This window comes from Brienomyrus brachyistius, chromosome 8 (assembly GCF_023856365.1).
Source record: "Brienomyrus brachyistius isolate T26 chromosome 8, BBRACH_0.4, whole genome shotgun sequence".
NCBI classification, from domain to species: Eukaryota; Metazoa; Chordata; class Actinopteri; order Osteoglossiformes; family Mormyridae; genus Brienomyrus; species Brienomyrus brachyistius.
Window position 1 is genome coordinate 11,619,294 of NC_064540.1, and position 23,627 is coordinate 11,642,920.

The 23,627-nt window shown below is 41.7% G+C and overlaps 1 protein-coding gene across 1 annotated transcript in view; it reads left to right on the forward strand.

Moving 5' to 3' along the window:
• The first annotated feature begins 4,594 nt into the window (after positions 1–4,594).
• The window catches only part of eya2 (EYA transcriptional coactivator and phosphatase 2), a 31,451-nt gene continuing 12,418 nt past the window's right edge, over positions 4,595–23,627 (forward strand). The window contains exons 1-10 of the mRNA XM_049021800.1: positions 4,595–5,027; positions 17,060–17,188; positions 18,347–18,399; positions 18,650–18,704; positions 18,900–19,020; positions 19,166–19,282; positions 21,536–21,612; positions 21,750–21,930; positions 22,021–22,157; positions 22,760–22,843. Coding sequence (XP_048877757.1) covers positions 18,918–19,020; positions 19,166–19,282; positions 21,536–21,612; positions 21,750–21,930; positions 22,021–22,157; positions 22,760–22,843 — 699 coding nt within the window. The 5' untranslated portion in view covers positions 4,595–5,027; positions 17,060–17,188; positions 18,347–18,399; positions 18,650–18,704; positions 18,900–18,917. The remainder of the gene's footprint in view (positions 5,028–17,059; positions 17,189–18,346; positions 18,400–18,649; positions 18,705–18,899; positions 19,021–19,165; positions 19,283–21,535; positions 21,613–21,749; positions 21,931–22,020; positions 22,158–22,759; positions 22,844–23,627) is intronic.

Sequence of the window (23,627 nt, forward strand, 5' to 3'; positions counted from 1 at the left end):
TGTCAATCAGTATTCAGCTTCCTCTGAGGTAGCAGTCACACAGGTAGCAGATGACAGCCTGGGACTTTTATGACATTTAATCAGGGTCAGAAATTTTACTGCTTGTCTTGCAAAATGTGTGTCCTCATTCAAAATAAAAGATCCCACTAAGACACAAAAAGCATTATGGAAAATATAAAACCATTTTAACATGACCAGTGGATGTCCTGTGAAACAATCCACAAATTAGTAAATATATTTCATAGGTGCAATGCTATTCTGCTTACATGCATGTGCAATACAGGTAATATCTTACACTTAGCAAAGGATCACCACTATATATATATATATATATATATATATAACATTATGTATGTTATATATAACATTTATGAATTCTTGAACTACTTAAGAGCACTACCATTGCTTGGTGTGTTAGCTACTTGGTATTACATATAAAAATCTTATATTAAACTGTAAACCATTAACAAAAATAGAGAAAAAGTTTCAAAATCATTTGTACATTGATGACAGTCAGGTATCTGATTACTGCTGGATCTCGACAAGTTACCTGTAATGTAGTTTAATATTTATTCGTTTAAGTACAAAACAATAAGCCTTAAACAGAATTTATTGTTGCTAAACTTATTCAGTTATAGCCTAACCATTGTGTATTTTACGGCTCTTTTGTATGTACAGGTGTTTGAGTGATCATAGCATAATATCCGTCTGAGCAAGTTGAAAAGGAAACAAGAAGTTAATTCATTGTAACTTATAAAAGCAACATTGGTTTTTGGTATGCGTTGCTACATTAGTTCGTTAGTCATATAGTTCATTCATTTCTATAGTTATTATACCATTATTGACCATGCGTTTGAGGTGAGAAGTTGTACAAATTATATAACTAAAGAAGTGTAGGTTGATGTCGGGGTGGTATTGATGCTTTAAGATTTCTTCCTGGGAACCGTGTTATGTGTGGGGTTTATGGTCTTAAACATCTGTTGTAATTTCTGTCAAATTTAACTTTTATTACCTGATCATTAAAACCACGGCGATGGGAAAAACAGATGCTAGAGCCACTCTTACGACTTCTGTTTTTTATGGTGTTGGTGAAAATTGAACCAAAGGGAGACCTCGGCATTATAAAATTAAGGGAAACCATTTCCACATTCCTCAGCTCCGGGAGAGCGGGATCAAGTGCAGGCGGCGACTGACGGAGCTGCACGTCGGGAGTCGGTGGGGAGGTGGGTTTGCGTGGTATCGCATTGGGGCAGTCCCGGTTCAAGCTGGGCTGATGACAATCATTGTGTACCTTTTATTAGGGTGATAGTGCCATGCAAAGGGGTCATTCAAAGCAAGGGGTGGCAAAGGGGTGTCATGGCACTAACTGTTCACCGCAACTTCGTCAAACTGAGGCCCCAAGTAGAGAGTTCCATGCGAACTACATCTGCTTTTATTTCTCCTCTTTACTGCTACCACTCTCACTGTTTTTTATGGGTGCATGTGCTTACGCTGCTCTCTATTATGGAATATTTATGTGTTTATTTGATTTAGATTTTAATTTATTTCACGATCACAGTGTCACAGCCTTGCACTGCTTTGGGTTCACGAGCAAGTGTTCTGGTCTATTAGGCCTACGGTGACCCATGTTTAACATCTGAACAAGACCTATTTCCTTTACTCAAAGACTTCTGATGGTGGGTATAGAGGAGGCAGCAGATTCTAAAGCAAATAAATATCGGTCTTAAATCCCCAAATCTTTTTACATTGTACTTTGTGCCATCTTGAGGAAATAAGTTCCTAAAAGGAGGAGCGAAACAATAACAGCTCTCAATGCACCGGCGGCACAAATATGGATAACAATGAAACCTGCCCACCCTTTTATAGAATGAATAAGAGGCAGCAATATCGCATTACGTAACCAAATTATAGATAACGTTTCGGGGACTTTTCCACGGCCGTTTTTTTCTCGCCATTGTGTTTATGTCTGCATGTGTGTTAGTGTTTTAGCAGTCTACTTATAGGGAAATATATTTTAAAGAAAGTATAGTACCTCTCTCTACATACATACACATACGCACATATATATATATATATATTGTGTGTGTGTGTGTGTGTGTGTGTGGGGGGGGGGAGGGGTGGGGGGGGCAAAAGTAAGGCTACGGAGTCCAGTGTTACCATATGACAAGTCTGCACTCCTCAGAAACACTCTTTTCTGTTCAGGTTTTCACAATCTCAAACGCAGCTAGAAGCCTCCTCACGTTACACCCTGACCCGAGTAGAGAATGAACAAAAAACGGCGTGAGACCACCATCTCACGTTGCGGCGTCCCAAAACTCAGTACCACAGCTTCCAATGCCTCAGTTATTATACCGTCATTTTCGGGAGGAGTGTATATATATATATATTAAATTTACATAATACAGCAGATGGATTTATTATTTTAAAGAAGTTGTTTGAGTCATTACTCAGTTATAGAAGCACACGGGTTAAGTACTCTTTGCATTGCAAAGTTTAGCTAAAACTCATAACACATCATCACAGACTAAGGGACCATCGGTTGTCTTGTCAGTTACCTGAACATAATATTTTGAAACTTTATGTAAATTGGAATGTGTAGATAGCCACACAAGTCCAATAGTTAAAAGTACAATTTTATTTTGGAAAGAAACGTAATACACAAAACCAAGAAAAAAAAATACGTATTTATAGTTAGTAAAACATACACACACACACACACACACAAACATTGAAAGTGATCCCAAATGTATGTTCTTATACCATATATATATATATATATATATATATATATATATATATATATATATGGACCTATAGTATACATATTCCTGAGTTCATTTATATGCTTAAAGTGATATTTTGTTGTAGCCTATCGTGGACTCGTGAATAGAACCCCCCCCCCCCCCACCCCCACCCGAGGCAATTCAGCCATAGGATGTCGATACTGTGTCTTTTAGTTGAAAGATTGCCTCGACATAAAAAAAAACAATTTTACACCACAGAGAGGCAACGCTGTGAACAACCCTGTATTAACAGCAGATGGCCCCCATATATGTATAAGTTCCAAAGTACCTTAACAAATGCAAGTTCTCTTCATTCTTTATCAAAAACGTAATACATGTAAATTTCTGTGAAAGTGCACGTGTTGATCTTCCCCAGAGTAATATTACATTTAAATATATTTAAAATGGAAATAGTTGAAGTGACTCGATGGTGCCAGTAGAAGTAAACATGAAAGAAAACGGTGAAACAAACACTAATGAGCTTTACTTTTTTCGCATTATCCGTTAGAGGAAGCAAAACAGGTGCAAATTTCGCATTATCTGAAACTTTGATGAATGTTCCCGCAAGCCATATTTCAAAGAAAACAAAAACACTTAATATATTGTGTGGTCAAACAATTCCGCTCCCTCAAATTGTTTCATACGAAAAACATTACATAATATAACCCTTCTACTTATTCCCAGTCAAGAAATGCGGAATATATAAATACGCTTACTATTTTCTTTTCTGTGTTCATCGTTTGGCTCCTATTCAGTAAAACTAAGGTGGTATTTGATCTTATCTTTGAAGCATACATTAAAGCCTCATCATATTTTCACTTCACTCCTATTATCAATTCATCTGAATTTCACAGATCCATCAAAAACAGCAAGTAGCCAAAAATGCTCAAAATAGCATGTTGTCAGTCCGAAACACTCATTTCATAAGTTTATAAAGAGTTTAATTTAATGATTGTCTCTCATCCGTTTTCATTTTATCGTCAGGAATATATTTCTATAAAAACACTAATTACTTAAAACTACTTAATTTCGAAAAGAGTTTATACATGCCGTCATATACATTACGTTTATTGTGGATTTTGGATTGTATCAGTACTGTTTCCATGAAAAAAAATCCAAATAAAAAATATGCAATGAAACTAAAGAAACGAGACGGAAATCAGTACGACACGAACTCACCTCTAGAACGATCTACAATTACTTTTATATATTTTGTCATCCAATCCGGTAGTTAATTCTGAATGTGATTCTGCACAAATTTTATATTTATGGTTCTGGTATTCATAAAATACTCTGCCTGCTGAAACAGCAATACAGAAATGCAAAATCATTTCACATTTTGTTTTGATTTTTTTTTTTAAACAGTTAATACTGGTATTCAGATTGAAGACATCCCCCTAAAATTTGAGGTTCATAACTTTTGCCGAAGACAGAGACATCAGATACTTTTTACAGGGAGCAGTTGCGAGTATTAACTTCATTTATTTTCTTTGTCAGATTTTCGGAAGCGATTCATTTTTATCAAACTTTTTTTTTTTACTTTCAGGGATTATCATATTACGAGATTAGTTGAATTTTTAAGCGTTTTTCAGAGAGGGACTTACTATTATGAAATAGAATTCTAGTAATGGTTGCACAAACTGAGTTTAAGAATGTCGCCTATAAGTTCGTTAAAAAAAATAGTCAAAAGTAAGAAAACTAATAACAGCATGCGTAATGAATAACACGGGCAAGGCGGACAACTTGCCCCCTCCCCCCATCCCATCCCATCCCATCCCCGCCCCGACAGAGACGTGCTCGCTTTGGGGCTTTTAAGAGCCGGGACATGCGGAGAGCAAAGAAGCAAATGAAGAAGTGGAGGAGGAACTGGGATTGGGAAATTTGTTCAGCATCACTTCCCCGCCGATCGCCTATCACAACATAAGCCTGAAGGTGTAGTCAAGCAGCTCTGTCCTTGTGGTTTTTCTGCACTGAAAAAAAGAGTTTTAACCCTAACTTTTATTTTTTAACGTCGCTTTTAACCTGAAAGCTTTTTAAAAGACAGTTTTAGGAGTGGCGGTTAAAAAGAGGACTTTCTGAAATAAAGATATACGTTATACGAGTTGAACGGACTGAGCGCTTGTACGCACGCAAGGTTCAAGCTGTGATCTCCTAACTTGGGAAGCGTTATAGTTTGCCATTTTAAAACGACATCGACATGGAAAGGCCATTTGACTGAGTTTCACCTCACTTGCAGATATAATGGTAAGTTGACTGATAAATAATGAACACCACTCGTTTTCATATGAATACGCGCGTATTATATCTGACATGGGCTGGAAATCACCGGCGCTTCTAGTGTAGGACTGGGCGCTTAACAGAAGAATAATCACTTGTGCGACACTTTGTGCCCTTTCTCTCCCAATATCTCTTTTTTGAAAACGTTTGTTTGCTTGATGACATTTAGACTATCTGAACGAATTAAATGACAAGCAATAGAATGTGATATACGAATAGCGGCAGTGAATAAGCATACTTTTGCATCTTTGGGCAGTATAGGCTATATGCGCGTTTAGAAATGTCACGAGGAAAACCTTCTTTTATTTATGATCATAACAGTGTAAAGTATTCTTTATATGTTTATAACTGAATGCCATGTCATAATAGCATTATTGGTAAGCTAAATAAATGCAAAATACGTCCAAATCAATTCACTATTTAGTAGGTGACGATATTGTATGAAGAAATAAATAGGTAAATGATGGAAGTGCAGATTAACTATATAGATAGATCAGTAAAAAGTATGATAAAACTATGGTTTTACTTGACCGCCATATATTTTTGATCCCCGTTTTCTTTGTTTTTCCAAATTGTCAAGTTTCATAGTTGCTCCGGAAAAGATTATGATTAAGATCATTTACTAGTTTTAGTTTAACTTAACTTTTAATTAAAGTAGACTTTGTGTAGGATTTAGCTACGGATAACTGTTGATCTTACCGCATTTTTTGTACATTTTTATGAGAAGAGCAACAAATAGTTAGAACTCCTTTTAATAGCGTACCCGTAGCGTTTAGATTTAAGGTAACAGTTTGAGTTTAAAAATGTAAATTTAAAGATGTAAATATTAATCACTAAAGCTTGGATAAATATAGATATTGTGAACTTAAAATAACATCGTATGTTTATTTTTTTTAATGTTTGCCTTTTATACCCAAAGCATAGTCAGAAGCGCCCTGTCGGTAAGAAAGACTGATGGATTTCAGTGTGCAGTTATCTCTGCTTTATTTCGGTCCTGTTTGAAATATGTTCGTCAAAGCTGAAAAGGAGCTTTGCAGTATTACCGTCGGGTTCAAACAATACAGGCCGCAACCACGTACAAGTTCCTACTAAACAGTTAATAGACGTATCCTATAAACAAAACAGCATAATAAAAAAATAAATTGTGAGTATTGCTGCTGTCATTGTAATTGACATAATCATCAACAATAATAACAACAACATATAAAGTTACCTGGTTTTGTTTATGTATTAAATATTTTCTTCTTTTTAACTCATTATGTATAGCTCTACTTTAAATTACTTATTTTACTTATACCTCTTTATCCTCTATTTCTTGCCCCAGAGTGGGATATTATCTATAATTGAATGACTTCTTTAATCAACGCAAAACTGATTTACTTCCCTATTCTCTACCAGTTTAGTGTGTTATTTATATATGTTTCGTTTTGTTGGATGTAACACATAATGTGCGCTTTGAAATACGTTTTCAGGCACCAATTTATTTCACAAGTTAGATTTTACATTCAAATTGACCTGGAATTTGCCTATTGAAATTTTATATTTACTATTGACTCCAATTAGCTGCCCCCTGCTACGTCACATGGGCATATATGGGTTAAATGCAGAGAACACATTTCGTTCTTGTGCACTGGGTGCTGTGGTGTGTCAGCAATGACAACTAATCACTAAATTCTAAAATTCTAAAAAATTCTAAATATGCCGCACATCTTGTTATTCATTTTATATGGGGTTGGTCATAATGGTTTGGCTCATCAGTATATAGATATATTATGCATGTTTTTGCAAGCACGAATTATAGCATTAGCATCATTCGTCTTTGTGTGTAGAGGCTCATGCGTCTGTGGCTGTGGACGGTGATTCTGGGTGTTGAAGAAACCTCCTGCTTTCATTTATGGAGGCAAAGTTATTCCTCTGATCTGTATTTTTCTTCCTTGTTAATGAACAGGCAGGTATATCATGGGTTATCCAGAGATCACTGCAGCGCTGTTATAAGCAGGCCGTGTGGTCAGGTAATTTAAGGGAACTGCAGTGAGAGGTTTTCAAAGAGCACTGTTTAAACTCTCAAATATCTTTTGTGGCTTCCATCTAAAAACATTTCATCTGTTTTTTTTTTTCTGTTAAGAAATATAAAGAACCTTTGAAAACATATACCTCGCTTTGTTTAATCAAAACATAAAACCTAAATTAGTGAAATTACCTGTACTTTGGCAAATTAAATGTTTCTGTAGAGATCAGAGCCTTGTGAAGATTCATGTTTTGAACCTGTTTTGTATCGTTTTTTTTTCCCATTTCCGAAAAGATTTCATGTCACATTTTAAGTTGTGTTTCTAAGTGGATTTCGAGACAAACCCTTCTGCTTTTTGCAAGACGTGAACACTTATACATTTCTCACTCACATCCACATATTACCCCAGATATAAAGAAAATAATCAGGGCAGTGCTTTGCTGGGTTTGATTTAACACTCCGCTTCCTAACCCACCCCAAATAGAAGAGCTCAGTCCTGTACTATTTTTCTTTTCCAAACCTTCTCCTTTCATGGTTCCTGTTACCGAAGCTAATAAATTTGGAATAAGCTGCACTAGTCTGGGATAGGGGATCAGCGAGCCGGGAGTATTCCCCATCCGGGACTAAGAGGCGGCCCCCTCTTAAGAAAACATGAATTAATTCCTAAGTCCTCTGTAGCCAAATGTTCCTGGAATGAAAAATATTTTCATAGGAAGTGCAGTTCCTCCTGACCTTATCTCTGTCGCCTACATTATCCCGTCTCTTACTGTAAACCGTCTCTTTCGGTTTAAAAATGGCCACCAAATCAAATTAATCAATGAGTCTGTGAAGTTTCAGTATCTGGCTTCGAAAAATACCTACCTGCCTGTCGGTGTTAAACCCCCACACTTATCATAAAGGTTAACAGACAATAGTAGCCTGTTGTCTTTGTGATTTACAAAACACCCCGTCTAGTTTGTTATGTGAAAGCAGTCCACTGTGAGGAGCAGTGTGAACGTATCCTCATTTAAAGACTGCTGTGCGGATACACAGTGGAGAGATGTAATATTTCATTTTGGTTTATTTACACTGGGATCCTTTTGAATAAAAATGTACATTTATTTCTGATGTTATTCTCTGAACAAGTTCACAATGAGTTCAGTTCTCTGTAAGTGGTTCTGGTTTCAAGGCAGTGGAAACAATGCACACTGGAAACAGACATATTTGGTTTTATCTCCCCCCCCCCTCACCCCCCATGTTATACATGTGCTTGTGAGCAAATGAAGGCAGAGGCAGAACTCTGAAAGGGCATTGTTTTTAGTGACAGGGAGACAGTTTGTGGTGCATGTTCATGCCTGGGGGTGTTACTTTAAATCAACTCCTTAAGGTTTTCATTTAATAAAACACAATATTGTGTCAAGGAGTGGCTAAACTCTAAAATATAATAATCCCGTATGGGTTTGAACCATAAGAGATATCCAGACCAATAATATTCTGTGTAAATGACATAAAATAGTAACAGATACAGAGAAATTGTATGATTACATGGTTTTCCTGTAGCTAATATCTGAGAGCATGCAAATTAATTGTATCACGTAGTTGTTATGTTGCTCCCACCGATTTTAAGAGCTTGTTGTACGTAGGGGTTTGTGCAAGCAAGTAAAGCTGGTAGCCAGAGTGTATCTTTAACGCGAAACTGTTTTACATCAGGTGCGCTGAACTCCTGTCCTCAAGAGCCAAATCGTCCGCAGCTCTTTGATTTAGCTTTTTTTTTTGGTTTAGCTTACCTTACCGGTAGATTTATGCGAGGGGCACCACGTGGGGTCAGTTCCTATCTTAATGATGACTTAACTCCCAGAATCCAGAGCGCGGCGCCCAGAGCAGCAGCGCGCGGCCGCCGAAGGCGCAGTCCGCGAGTCCCTCTTAATTTGTTTTTACCTTTTAACTCGGTTAGCTTTTTCATGTTTTGTGCGAAACTCTGTAATCATGCATCAAAGTTAGTCCTCAACGCGAAACCTAACCGTCAATAGCACTTAAATTAGAAAAATTGTACTTTAAATATGATCTTTGAGTATATTGACGTTTATTTATTAGATGTTTTGACCAAAGCAACATAAAACGAGGCTGATAATACTGCTGTATCGTAGTGCTTTGCTCCTCGTGTACGTGCATAGTAGGCTGTGTATTGTGGTTATCTAGCTGTTAGGTTTGAAGACCTGTGCACAGTTTATTCATCTTAATATTAACGGCTCAGAGTAGCATGGCGGATTTCCCAAAAAATGAATGTACCGACATTTTTCCAAAGAATGTCACCTTGAAGTACAGGTGCTGACACAAGTATGTTGCTTTTATTGCCTTGTTTATGAATGTATGATGCATAGCGTATTGGGGTAATATGAAGTTCTTGTTCATAGGTCTATGACTCTTTATGCAACAGTTTATTTAAGTAGCATGTTATAGCAAATATCCCCACAATGTGATAAAAAATTATTTTGATATTGTGGGAACGTTTTTTTTCGGGCCCTGCAAGGAGGAAATAAATTTGATAAAAATCTGTGACTGGAATCTAAAAATGCCAAAACTCTTGTATTTAGTTTGGTTACTTATGGTTAAGGTTAGGGTTGGGTAGGGGTTAAGGTTGTCATAGTTGGGATTAGGGTTACGCCCATATAAATGAACGGATCATCCCCATGTGTGTGTGTTGCTCATGTCAGTGTGTACCATGTTTTCAGTGAGTCACACACTCCTTGGCAGCGGCCAGTTCTGTGGAGGTGTCATGTGGGGCACTGGTTAGGTGGAACCCAAGCAAGAAACCCCCCCGATCCATATGTCTGCCCCAGACAGTCGCTAAGGAAATGGCCTCATTGGTTTAAGGGTTTATTATCAAAATGCCACTCTGAACTTATATGTCACATTTTATCAAAAGCATTATAATACTGGACATAAAATCTGTATTAGTCAGACATGGTTTCCAAGACTTGGATCAGTTAACATCACACAAAACAACTTCTGAATGCTTAAGGAAGCAGTGTGTTACATTATAAGTGATAAAAATTCAGTTACTGAGTGTTACATAATATATAGCTGCAGAAACGCCATTGCCTTGGTAAAGTAAACAAAAGAGAAAGCAAAGAATTTATGGAGCGATTCTGGTGTCGGTCACATTAGTTCAGACTACCATGAGAGGGGTGTCCGTCGAGTGGCTACATATTAAATATCTAACTACTAATTAAGATGTTTTACACCATAATAAACATTCTTCAACAAAGATGTTACTGTACTGAATATGCAGGTGGCCGCTGTCTCAATATTAATAAAGACTTTGACTACTATTCTTTGATGGCATAAACCTAACCAAATGAAATAAAAGCCTGTTCTGTTTGTACACTTGTAAATGAAAACATTGACCAGTTACTGTTTATTTGCTGGCAAAAGGAAAAACTTCCACATATACAAAGTGTGCTGGAATACATTTGCGAATTCATAGTTTAGTTTTATATTATAATACTATTATATATAATTTATGTTACAGGCATGGTGGTGCAGTGGTTAGCACGGTTGCCTCACACCTCTGGGACCCGGGTTCAAGTCTCCGCCTGGGTCACATGTGTGTGGAGTTTGCATGTTCTCCCCATGTCGTCGTGGGGTTTCCTCCGGGTACTTCGGTTTCCCCCCACAGTCCGAAAATATGCTGAGGCTAATTGGAGTTGCTAAATTGCCCATAGATGTGCATGTGTGAGTGAATGGTGTGTGAGTGTGCCCTGCGATGGGCTGGCCCCCCATCCTGGGTTGTTCCTTGCCTTGTGCCCATTGCTTCTGGGATAGGCTCCGAACCCCCCGCAACCCAGTTGGATATGCGGTTTGGAAAATGGATGGATGTTACAGTATTATAATAATTATGAATTATACATATGATGTGATATATAAATATATACTGTATGAGGTAGAAAAACAACAAATAAATGTTTTAGCTACATAGTCCATTCCCAAAATTAATAAAACAGGAAATTTCTTAATAAATTATTAAGTGATTGCAGTCAAGATGAAGTATTTATAGATTAGACAGGTGTTTGAGCCACGTGTAATATCTTCTGTTTCTGATTACTATGGCAAGATCATTTTCAGTTTCCCATGTGAAAGATCATCCTTAACACGGCCTATTTACTTTTTCTGTGACAAATTCAACATAAACAGCCATCGATACCACAGACAGCATCTCTCACACCCTGAGCATACACACCCATTTAATGCAAACAGGATTTTTTTTTTAAGTTGGATAAAGTGCGTCAACATCCAGTTCTGGATGTTCCTGCATTAGGAAGATTTTGCAAATGATTTAGGCTTATTTTGTGGAATGTGGATGTTTGAATATTGTTGGAAGAGGTGTGGTTTTTTTCATGAAATTATGCTCTAGGTCAAACTGATTATTTTTAATACAATGTACGCTTTCAACAACCGACAACACTTTTAGAAAAGCATAGTTTTAGGATTGTTATGCTTTCTTTTCTATCAGAGGCTTTGAAATTACAAAAGACTCAACAGTACTGCCGTTTAAACAAATTAGCATCTAGGTGTAGCTCCTTACGGTTGTCTTGAAATCTTGCACACAGCTGCGGCTAATTTTCTTTAACAGTGAATTTGGTAAGCATTAGATCTCAACGAATAAGAAAATAATTAATTTAACGATGCACATACTGAAAGTTAGTGTCTGTTTGACACTAATGGTCTTACAAATATTGAGCAAGTTGCAATGAGCATATTTAAATAAACCCATGAGAAGCGTTTTCAAAGCAGAGCCAGTAGGAGTTCGTTGGCCCTGAATATGTCAACGGTTCATAATAAGTGTAATTTGATACTGCACTTTGTTTTTTTTGCTATTAAGGAAGAGGAATAACTTGTATTTTGCATCCCCCTTCCGTAGGAGTAATTGTTATACATGTATTTTAGGCCTGAAATTAGTAAATCTGTTAAGACTGTCGTATCCTATGATCGAATAGTCCACAGAGATATGCATTAGCACCAAATATTCAACTATTTTGAAATCCTAACCCTCAAACATTACACATAGCATCATGTTTAGAGCCAGGCCACTGTTACAAACCTCAGTCTGTGGGAAGAGACCATTTTGCCTTGTAGGGAAGTGCCTTCTGTTTTGCACTAGCAAAAGCCAGTTTAAATACACTGCATTGTAATCTGTTGATGGCGGGTCAATTGTATGCAGATAAAAAACGAGAAGTTACACACAGGAGATGCTAATATGGTCTCTATGGGGAGCCGTTTGTACCTGGCTCTGTAGTTATGGGAGTTTCAGGGTTCCTGGGTATAATCCCCTTTCCCCTCCCTGGGAGGCCTCCTTCGGACCGGCAGTCCCTGGCAAACACCCCACAGCTAGCCTCGGACCCCCCACGCCTGGCCACAGCCCTCCCTCAACCCCCTCCCCCGCACATCCCAGGGCTGGGCTCTGTCAGCTTTTAACAGCAGACAGCAGCTGTCTCTGCGGTGGTCAGACGTGCCCCCTGAATCTCATGTTCAAAAGCCACACACGTGTGCCCACACCCACGCGGGGAGCAGACGCCGAGCCCCAAAGCTCTGTTCACACCATCGGCAGCTGCTCCTTCTTTCAGTTTCCTTTTTTTCTTTCTTTCATTACTGGCTTACAGTGACTTAGGAAAAGGAGATTAAATTGGATGGACTCCAGGTAGAAGGGCCCAGTGTGTTTCTTTGCAGGTCAGAGACTCACTGCATACACTCCTGACCCTGTAGTACTCAGCTATTGCTTTTAGTCATTTGTGCTACAGGTCGACCCTTTAGAATGTTTTTTTTTTTGGTTTTCTGGGCCTCAACGCGCCTCTGCTCAGCAGTGTGTTCTGTGGCTGGGAGATCATTTCTCCCATAGTTTCCAGAGTACTGGGTATTTGCATGTGCTGCCGGGACTCACAATTATAGGAAGACATTTTACCTTCATGAAGGAACTTGCTGCGTTCTGACCAGTCTGACCGATCTGGGCTAATCCTCTAAAATGTGACTTTTTTCCCCCCCGTTTTCCTGATTTACCTCAGTCTAACCCCCCCTCCACCACCCTGTCAGCCCTGAGCAAAAAGCCATTAAAAATCAGCATGCTGCTTTTGCTGGAGTTAGGTAGCCAGTTCTGAGCGTTCCGATCTCCCAAGGTGGACCAGATGCTCTACCTGAGAGCAGACTGCCGCATGATTTCATGGGGGGGCATCACCCCTCGCTCGCTCTGACACACGGGCTTCCATCCGGCCTGAGGGGAGGCCTCGCCACGGGTCACCCCCCCCGCCCCCCCCTTCTTGGGGCACTGTCTGAGGGTAGCGATTTGGAGGAAGGGGATGCCGAGGTTGCAGATAAGGGAGCCGCGTGGCCGGATGGATCGAGCGACGATAATGGCTCCGCTGCAGCTGGCAGGAGAGCCGGCTTCTTGTCTGAGGCCTGTCAAGTGGAAAAGAAGCCCCTACGTGAGTCGCGGCTTGGGTTTCATGGTGGGGGAGGGACGAAGGACTGCCAGAGCAGGCGGGAGAGGCACTCACTGCAGCGACCTCTTTGTGGTTACCATGTGGAAAGTGTTGCATTCGTTTTGTTTTGCCGTTCGTTGTGCAGCAGCAAAGCCGGTCTTACTTAAGCACAGGTTTAGTTTAGTCTGAGACCAGCATAAATCTCAAACCCAAATAAAAGCTGCCAGCTTGCTGACGTAGCATCGTCTCGTATTAGCAGACATTAGCAGTTCGCAGATATCTGCTCACCACCAAATGGACCTTAAATGTGTCTCTGAAGATGATCGGTGACAAGTACAAATCGTCGCCACCCTCAGGCCAAACCCTGTTGTGTGAACGGTGGGATAGTAGTGGGGCGGGGGGTGGGCAGTGAGGTAATCGCTGTTTATAAATCATCTCGCAGAGCCATTACGGGGCCATAATCACTTCCAACATCTGCCGCTGTTATACTGTTGGAAGGAGAAGTGCTGGCCAGTCAGGCTTATTTATGACACTGGGGGTTAAAAGGCTGCAGACGGGCTCCGTGCGGCCTGACGCTGTCTGTCTCTGACCCCACGGCAGCAGCAAGTGCTGCTTCAGGAGGTTAAGGAGCCGCACTAGCATGTAAGGTCCTGTGAACAAATACATCTTGTAAGCAGGATTTAGACCACTTGGCTGAACAGTGAAAAATCTGTCACTGTTGTAGTTTCAGTTTTTGAAGCTGGGCCTTCTAATGATCAGATGATCAGTCTGATAAGTTTTGTTCTGCTTGTGTCTTAACAGGAATATGGCCACGATAAGATGTGTAACTACTAAACAATGCACCATTTGACAGGTTTCACAAAAGCCGAATTTAATTTATCCTTCATATTTGTCTTGGCCTGTAATACATAGCTCTTGCATCCTTTGTCTCTGCTTATTAACAGTACTGTACTTCTAATACGTTTTTGTGGTTGCACAATATGCCAGTGCCTCTAAAATGTGTTGGAAAGGATGCCCAAAATGATTTAAGTTCCAAAATCTAGCGCTGTGTCAATAATGTGTTGTGTGTCAGTCTCCTGATTCCCTAGAACCACGGTACTTGTGAAGACCTGACTCTCATTCAAATTACATTCACACATTACTCTTCTTGTTGTATGACTTACCTAAAAAGCCATAAATCTATCAGTTTGTACCTTTTTTTTCCTATTTTTTTTAACCACACTGCCTTAAGCTCTCCTTGGGATTCCCAGCATGCTTTGAGGGACAGAGGGATCCTTTGCAGACAGAAGGCCACAGGCAGAATCCCATTGCAGATGGGGCTGATAGTCTTTATGGACTCCATATAGAAGCGGCTAGGGAGCCTGACACATAGAGGCTTTGTTGGGGGGCCACGGGGTGGGTGGGGCTGCCCTCTGGGCAAGCAGGCAGGCAGGCAGGCAGGGGACAGACACACCCGCTAAATGTACCAGGTGGAGAGGAGAGCATATGGTGTGGCTGGCCTCCTCGGGGACCCCATTCACCTAGACCCTGTCCCAGCTGCTGTCTCCACCTTTTAGATACACTTTAGCAGTATTCAAGCAAGGAAAATGCTATTAAGGCTAATTGCCATGGTGACATGCCATGCTCCGTCTATCTCAGCAAACTCCTGCTGCTTCACCAGGAATAGGAATAGTCAGACTAGGCTCAGCTGTACAATAATTTTTGCTTCATGTTTGTAATTTACTTTATGCTGTATTTTAAATTGCCATATAGAAGCATAATGTAGTATTTCACGTTACTAAACAGTAGCCTATGACACTGTGTGTGTAGGTGAACAGTCCAGTCCCTGCCTCGCCTCTGTCTGGGTTCTTCAATAGTCCTGCTAAAAAACTCTGTGCCTTCCCATGTTCTTTTGCACCCTGGCCAGACATCCCCTCAAAAAGGAAGTCAGGGTACAGATATGGGCCACTGGGGCCTAATTTTCCATGTCGGGCCTTTGTCCCCTTTGCGCTCTCCTGAACCTTTGTCTCCTGAGCTGACTTGGTTTCCCTTCTGCCTGTAAGTGGTATCTCATCCCCGCCTTCACAGTTGTGTAGACACACAGACGTTGGGGACAACTATAAAGTTACAGTGAGATCCCCCACTTTGGAAGTCACCTTACTTTTTTTGTTCCTATTCTTTGGACTGTCTTAGGCCTCCTTGCCCAGTGAACTGAGTGATCATTCTCCACTGCACTCTGCAGATTCTAACTGTCTTCTTTCCTGGCATCCTTAGCTGTGCCTTTGGCACACTGGTGTTTCCGAGAGCTGTCTCTCCGTAGTAGTAATACTGATGTTTACAATGAAAACAAACCACGCTGTTACAGTCGGTGCTCTTTGCAATATCAGGCCGATGGAGCAATGCCCGCCGCTGCTCTCTTTCCGTCAAAAGCTTGTCAGATAATTAAAAAGACAGTTTTAACTGTTTTGCTGCAGGTGAGGTTTATTTTTCATGCTGCAGACATTACAGGTTCATGCGGAACCCATGTCTGCCCCTGATTGGTTGAAAAAAAGCCCTGGAAACCTTGGTTTCCCCTCCAAAATGCATGTCCTCTACACCAACTTCCCCTTTTAAATCTCATTCCCTGCTTACCCTTAAACTTTCCCCTGTCATTGTCAGTCTCCTGTCAGGGTTCGGGGGCAGGGGGGGTCACAGTTCAAGCTGCAGTGTATGACCCCACTAGACTGAAGTACCCTGGGGGGGGGCAGGGGATTCTGAGTTCAAATGAACCTTTTTGGGATGGGGGTTGATAGAAAATAGACATTTACGTTCAGTAAAAGAGGATCTTACTCAGACTGACATTCAGGAATTTAAAAAGAGTGCAAAATTGGATTTTTATCATGTTAATTGTTCTATCACCGTCCAGTGAGGTGGGTGTTTTGTCCAACGGTGAGTAACGTTATCTTTGTAATACATTTTTTGCAGATACATTGTTTTAACAGAACAGACTGTCTAAATAATACTGTGGGCTGTCAGCATCAGCATGCTGAGTGTTATACAGTTATAAGTGAGCTATAAGCAAAGCACCAAACAAAGATATATATGGTGTCCACCCTGTCTTCAGCTCAGATTTAATTAACACAGCTATTACACTGAAATAGCTTTGGTTAGATTTGGCTATTTAACTGAAACACATTTGGTTAGGAATCTTGCTCAGGGGCGCAACAACAAATATGGCCAAGTCTAAATAAGTCCAAACGAGTCAAAACAAGTCTCGAGTTTGTACGCAAGCTAGGAGACCCAGATCTGGGAACTTGTAGTTCTGCTGAAACAATAAAGTTCCTCTGCACCTTCTCTCTGCCTGTAAATCCCTGGATCTCACCGGAAAATGTCGTGGCCTCCAACAAGCCCAACCACCTTTAGTGACACACAGCATCCCAAAAGACCTCAGATGGGATCAACATTAAAGCCTCATTCTGTACCAAAATTTGTTGACTCAACACAACTGAAATCATTTTACCATGTATCTCTGACTCTCAGGCCACTTCAGTATTGAACATAGAGTGTCCCTGTGTCTGTAGGTGTAGGGGATGCTAGATCTGGTGCTGGAACAAAGCAGGAGTGCAGACGCCTTGAAGCCCATCCACTGGAAGCAGAATAAACAGACAGTAAACACTCCCCCTTGACCTTTGACCTTCATGGCGCCTCAGGTCAGTTCTTATGCTTATTATTGTTACTGATTTTGCTATTATCACTCTCATAGTTATTTATTAGACACTTATATCCAATGTACAGTAGTAAAAGTCTTAGGCAGTCAAAAGGAAAGTTTACAGCTACTTATCTGGGTAGTAAGTGCACATTTGTTCAGAATAAAAAGTACAATTTAACATCGTAACATATGCAAATTAAGAGTAACACAATAAAAATTAATATATATATATATATATTTTTTTTTTACTGTTCTCCAAAAAGGTACTGATATCAAACTGATATCTAGTTGGACGGCTAGATGAACAGCACCTCAGTTTCCAAACCTCTCCTCAGGGGCACCTCAGCCATTCCAAGTGTTTATTAAATTTCACTAGCTCACTTAATTGATTAACTTAATTAGTTAAAAAAAGTCAATGAGATATTGATTAGCTTTAGGAGATGCGCTAGTGGTCGAGTCAAAAATACCTTGGTGTGTTGGATGATTGGTGGACATACTGGGGTGGTTTTAGCAGAGGTTTTGAATATGGCTAAGCTGACACACTTTGACAGGCATAGTAGCACAGTTTTACACCAACATGAAGATCATTTAAACATCATTTTCTTTAGCTGCCTAAGACTTTTGCACAGTACTGTAGCTTAAAGCAGGGTATTTTCTGATGAGGCAAATTCGTCCTGAATGTATGTGGGATACCTCACATATTATACAAATACTATACAAATTTGATTTGCTCTCCAAATTAGTTTTAAGATTTGGTCAGTAACAGAAGAGAGATTGGCTTGCATATGCGTTTTATGTTGGATGATCTAGAAACTGACTACTTGAAATTCAAGTTGGCTGATAACAAACAGATCGATTATTTTGGCCTGGCTTTAAGGGCGTTAGCTTATAAAAACCTGTAGCTCATATATGCTTATAGTGACTTAATGCATATCATAACATAATGTTTGTCTTGCTGACTGTTGTCACCAAAAATAATTATTTTCTCAATTACCTAGTCGTTTCTCTCTACGAATGAGTCATACTGTTCTCTGAAAAGCCACTCAGAAAACATGAAAAATTGTCTACAGGGCAGTGCAGCATTAGCTCAAAGGCTGTTGCAATGACAATGTCATTTACTTTATTCAAAGGATTTATTTCTTTGTATGCCTTTTTGTAGGTAAGCTGAGGGCAAGAAGCTTGACTGACAGGAACCAACTCCGTTTCTGTTAGGTAGGGTTAAATCCATGTGTGTCTGTGTGGTTGGTTGCCGATTATATTTTTGGGTCGTCATGCAACAAAATTCTTCCAGTAATAACACTGGGTATTTATTATGTCTCATGGCAGTGAAATGTTAGCCATGCAGCAATCAATCTTTATTTATAATGCAAGAAAAGTGTTATTTATAATGCATTTAGCAGCACTGGCCAATCAGAATCCCGCAGCTTTATACAATCTCTGCTTTTTCTGTTCCATTCTTCAGGTGACTTTTGGGCTGACTCATTAGATTTCACCATCCAGCACGCCTGTCTGTTACGGTGAGTGCCGATATTCTGTTTCTAAGTGGTTTCACTTCAGCCGACATGACTACCACATCAGCAAGTTTTCATTTTGAATTCCACATACAGCTTGTGGTATTATTTTGCCTAGCAAACGACTGCAGTGTCCAAAGCCATCAGGGCCGTCGGTGCCGAAACAGTGATCGGCATTCTGAGCACGTTTGTCATTTGCAGACCTACAATTCCGTTGCCATGGCGGCATACAGCCAGACCCAGTACAGCCCGGCCATTCAGCCTGCTGGGCCCTATCCTCCCTACACACATCACACCCAGGGTTACAGCATGCCTTCCTACAGTGAGTACCTACTCTCGCGTTACTCATGGACCCATGAGCGCACGCCAGTTTCAGATGCTGCAGAGATTCAGGCGAGGTCGCCTCACATAGTCCCATTCTTTGATGAAGCTTGTTGATCCCTGTGTCTTGCTCCCTTTGACTTCAGACATAAAAACAGAGGACGGGCTGAGCCATTCTCCAGGACAGAATGGCCTTCTGGGATACTCAAACAACTTCAGCGGCACTCCTCCCAGCCAGAGTCTGTACAGCTACTCCGCGCACGGTCAGTCTCCGCACTCGCTCCCTTTCCGTCACCTGCATGGTACTTTCTGCTTTGCTAAGGACAGCAGCTTTTTACAAAGCAAGTTCTGGAGCTTTCTGTCAATTATACCCAGTACTAGGCAAAAAGTCTTAGGATGTCAAAGAAAGCTATGTACTGGGGAAGAAATGGTGTTCATTTCCTCTGAAAAAACATCAGTTTAACATTATAATATATGCAAATGAATGAAATATAAATTTTTCTTCTGTTCCCTAAAAGCTTACTGATATCCTGTTAGATGGCTATGAGAACAGCGCTTCAGTTCCCAAACCTCTCTTCAGGGGCACCCCAGCCATTACATGTATTATATTAATACATATATAAAATTTTACCACCAACTTAATTAATTAACTTATTTTTAAGAACCTGCTGAGGCATTAGCCAAATGTGTTATACTAGTGATCAAGTGAACAAATACACAGGTATATTGGATGCCAGGGTTTTTAATTGGCTAAGCTAACACACTTGGAACAAACATCATAGTTTTACACCAACATAAAGAGGACTGAAACACACACCAGACCTAAGTACAGCGCCACCCGCTGTTAATGTTCCGTCATGGCCTCAGCTAGTGCACAAATATTTACAGCCATTCTGCTGCCCACAGGTGGTACCGTAAGCCAGTCCTGCCCCTTGCCCCCCCACTGCAACACACACACACGCGCGCACATGATCCCCATTAGCCGCGGTCGGGGGTCTGATTCCTAGCGTCAGGCAGCCCCCACTCTTGTCCGCTGGGTCACGCCGCGTCCTCCGTGTCTGTACAAGCAAATACACAGAGATGCAGGATTGCACTCGTGTGTGTGTGTGTGTGTGTGTGTGTGTGTGTGTGTGTGTGTGTGTGTGTGTGTGAGACTACATGGGTGTGTGTGATGTTGTGTGTATGAGGGTGTGTGCATGTGTGAGGGTGTGTATGAGGTTGTGTATGTGTGTATGAGGTTGTTGGTGTATCTGTGAGGGTGTGTGGGTGTGAGTCTGTGTATGAGGGTGTGTGAGGATGTGTGTGTGTTTGTGAGAGGGTGTGTGTGTGAGTGTATGTATGAGGGTGTGTGTGTGTGAGGGTGTGTGTGTGTTTGTGAGAGGGTGTGTGTGTGAGTGTATGTATGAGGGTGTGTGTGAGGGTGTGTGTGTGTTTGTGAGAGGGTGTGAGTGTATGTATGAGGGTGTGTGTGCGTGTATGTGTGAGGGTTTGTGTGTGTGTATGAGGGTGTGTGTGAGTGTATGTGTGAGGGTTTGTGTGTGTGTATGAGGGTGTGTGTGTGAGAGTGTGTGTATGAGGGTGTGTGTGAGTGTGTGTGTATAAGGGTGTGTGTGTTTGTGAGAGAGTGCACACATGTGTGTTGCACCCCGCATTCCCCATGGCGCCCAAACCCCGCCGCGTTCTGCTCACTTTATAGCTTCTAAAGCGCCGTAAAATCGACCCTTTTCTGCCCGGGCCAGAAGGTTAAAGGGCCGTATTATGGTGATGGTGCGTAGCAGATCGGGCGGATCGGAGGCGGGGGCGCCGTGTTCGGCCAGGCCGGGGTACATGGCGCCGAAGTAAAGTAAACGTGCTGATGAAAGGAAGATACTTACAATTTATACTGCGGCGCTGCCATCAAATGACTGTGTCCACAGGGTGACATTCGGCCGTTTACGATACAGTTTTAAAGGCATATAGTCTCAGGGAAAGTTGCTGGAAAACAGAAGCTTCTTGCCCTTCAGTAGTTTTCAATTTTAAGAGGTAAAGTTGTCATCTAAGTTGGTTTGCAGACGCCTAGGCCTGGTGGAAGGAAGCTCCGTATGAGACTCAGCATCTCAGTGTGTTCAGTGCCGCTAGTATACTCTATACTCTAATATGGGGTATACTAGTATACTCTATACTCTAGTATGGGGATGCTGTTTTTTTTTCTTTTTTTTTAGTTTTACCTATTTTAATTTTTTTTATGGAGTTATTTGGGTTAAGTGCCATTCTCTAGGGACACTGCAGAGAGGGTCCTCTTGGGACCTGACCAATCAGCTTCCAGGTCAGCAGCCATGTGACCAGAGCCAGGAACTCACTGGCAGGCAGGACCTCTCAGAGGCTGCAACAGTAATACAGTACTCAGCTATTTCAGTAGCTTTGGTTAGGTTACATGTTGCCTTATAACTTGATAATGTTGATTTTGAGTTGCATCTAAAAATGATAGCAGCACTGCGACACTGACAATGCTCCTAACATTGTGCGGCGCATCGTAGGGGGTGGCATTTCCTCTGGACTCTTCCAGGGAACCAATGGGATCACTAGCTCTACACCATTCAACCCATCCCAACAGGTGAGTCCGGCATCGGGGACATAGCTTTCATTTTTTACATAACGTACATCTTTGCAGTCGAGACGTGTGGTGTCATTGAAATACTTCACATATTGTTTTACTGCTTGTGTGTTAAATCCTTTTCCCTTTCCGTCTAGGACTTCACAGCTTACTCGGCCTACAGCCAAACGCAGTACTCGCCGTACTATAGTTCCCACTACAGCGCCCCCTACCTCACGACCAGCAATGTCAGCCCTTCGGCTATGAGTGCCGCCATACCCTATCAGCACCCAGAGCTCCCCCCGGTGGCAGCCAGTCACAGTCCAGAGTCCCTCGCAGGTCAGACTGGAGACCCGCCCCCTCTCAGTTGACAGCTTCGTACTCACCTTTCTTGTGAGTAACTTGCAGTCTTCATGTGCTTTCTGGCAGAGCATCACCCTCCCCCTAGCCCACCCACTCCCAGCAAAGAGCAAGAGGGGGTTCGATCTCGGAGGGGCTCTGATGGGAAACTGCGGGGCAGGAAGAGGACCAACGATCCAGCACCGCCCCTGGACTCTGACATTGAAGTAAGTGACACCACAGCGCCATCAAGGGGCACTATGGGACAGAGTTAGCAGCATATTGCGTCTTTACCGCTTAGCCAGTCAGCATCTACGCCCCATTCACACTGATATCAGAATGATCGGTGTGGCCTTCAGGGAACATGAAGTCTGCGGGATAGGTTGGGTCATTAAAGTGGAGAGTTACTGTTGCTTGAGTGAATGGAATGTATCTCAATACACAAAACTGTACCAAGAGAGAGCACTTGACTAGACTCTTGACTGGCGTTGTTTACTATGACCCATACGTCACTGATGCCTGTAGATAAGAAAGAAGATTTACGATGTGTCAGCACCCTGGGCCGACGTCGCAGGCCAACATGACGAATGTGGCCGTTGTCCTGCCGGCTCCTGATTATTATCTTTTTTTGTCTTTTTTTGTCATTTCTGAAGCTCTCAAAACCAGTACTGCTCAGTCGTGAGTCAATTATCACCAACAGACAATTATGAACATTAGATCAAATAGGGACACATTTTTACTCATTTCTTCGCTGTACGCTTTACTGTTGTGCATGTGATGGATGAACCTTGCTTCGATTTGACGGGACCTGTGCCTGCCTTCTACCCAGCGTGTCTTTGTGTGGGATCTCGATGAGACCATCATCATCTTCCACTCCCTGCTGACTGGGACCTTTGCGACGCGATTTGGCAAGGTAGGCTCCCATGATCCCTCCTTGTAAGCCCCTCACTCCCTTCATTTGACTTTTAAAATTTTGTTTCATGTGCTTCACGAATGCTTCTTTCCAAACTTACTTACGAAGGTGACGTTGTTGCGCTCCGTGGTTGTGAAGATGGTATAACTTATAGAAGTTGAATGCCTAGCCCAGAGGAAGAGAAACGGAGCCAGTTCTTGGGACTTGGACCAACAGCCTGATGTTACCGAGTCTGTGTCTTCGACCTTTGTCCCACCTGCTGCCTGAGAATATTTTTTGAGCTCTAACTCGGCGGCCCACAAATGCAGTGTTTTCCTATCTGCGTTGTGCTGGACACCCGCCAGCACATTTCACATAAACCAATCAGAGAGATGTTTTTCTTTGTTTTGTTTTTGTTTTCTGTTCTGAGGTTTTTGGGCGGTTTCCATGGACCCCCTGTCTTTTGGGGACCTCTTGGCCCTTCACATGAGGGCCGCGGCGGGTTATTTCGCCCTGCCTGTCACACACTGTTTGACTGACAGCCGGTGAGCCCCTTACGTCACGTTCGCGGCAGCTGCTGGGGGAACAATGAGCCTGTTTCTTTTTCTTGGCCGGGGACGTGTTTTGAATTCCCACGATCCCTCGCTGCTCTGACACCATGCGAATGAATGCTGTGGAGTGGGTACGTAGCCATCTATGAGTGCTGTTGTTTTCTTTCTCTTTTTTTGTCATCAGGGGAAAGAGGGTGGGAGAGATGACTTTGCACAATGTGCCAGAATCTCTCCTTCCTTCCAGCAGGTCTGCC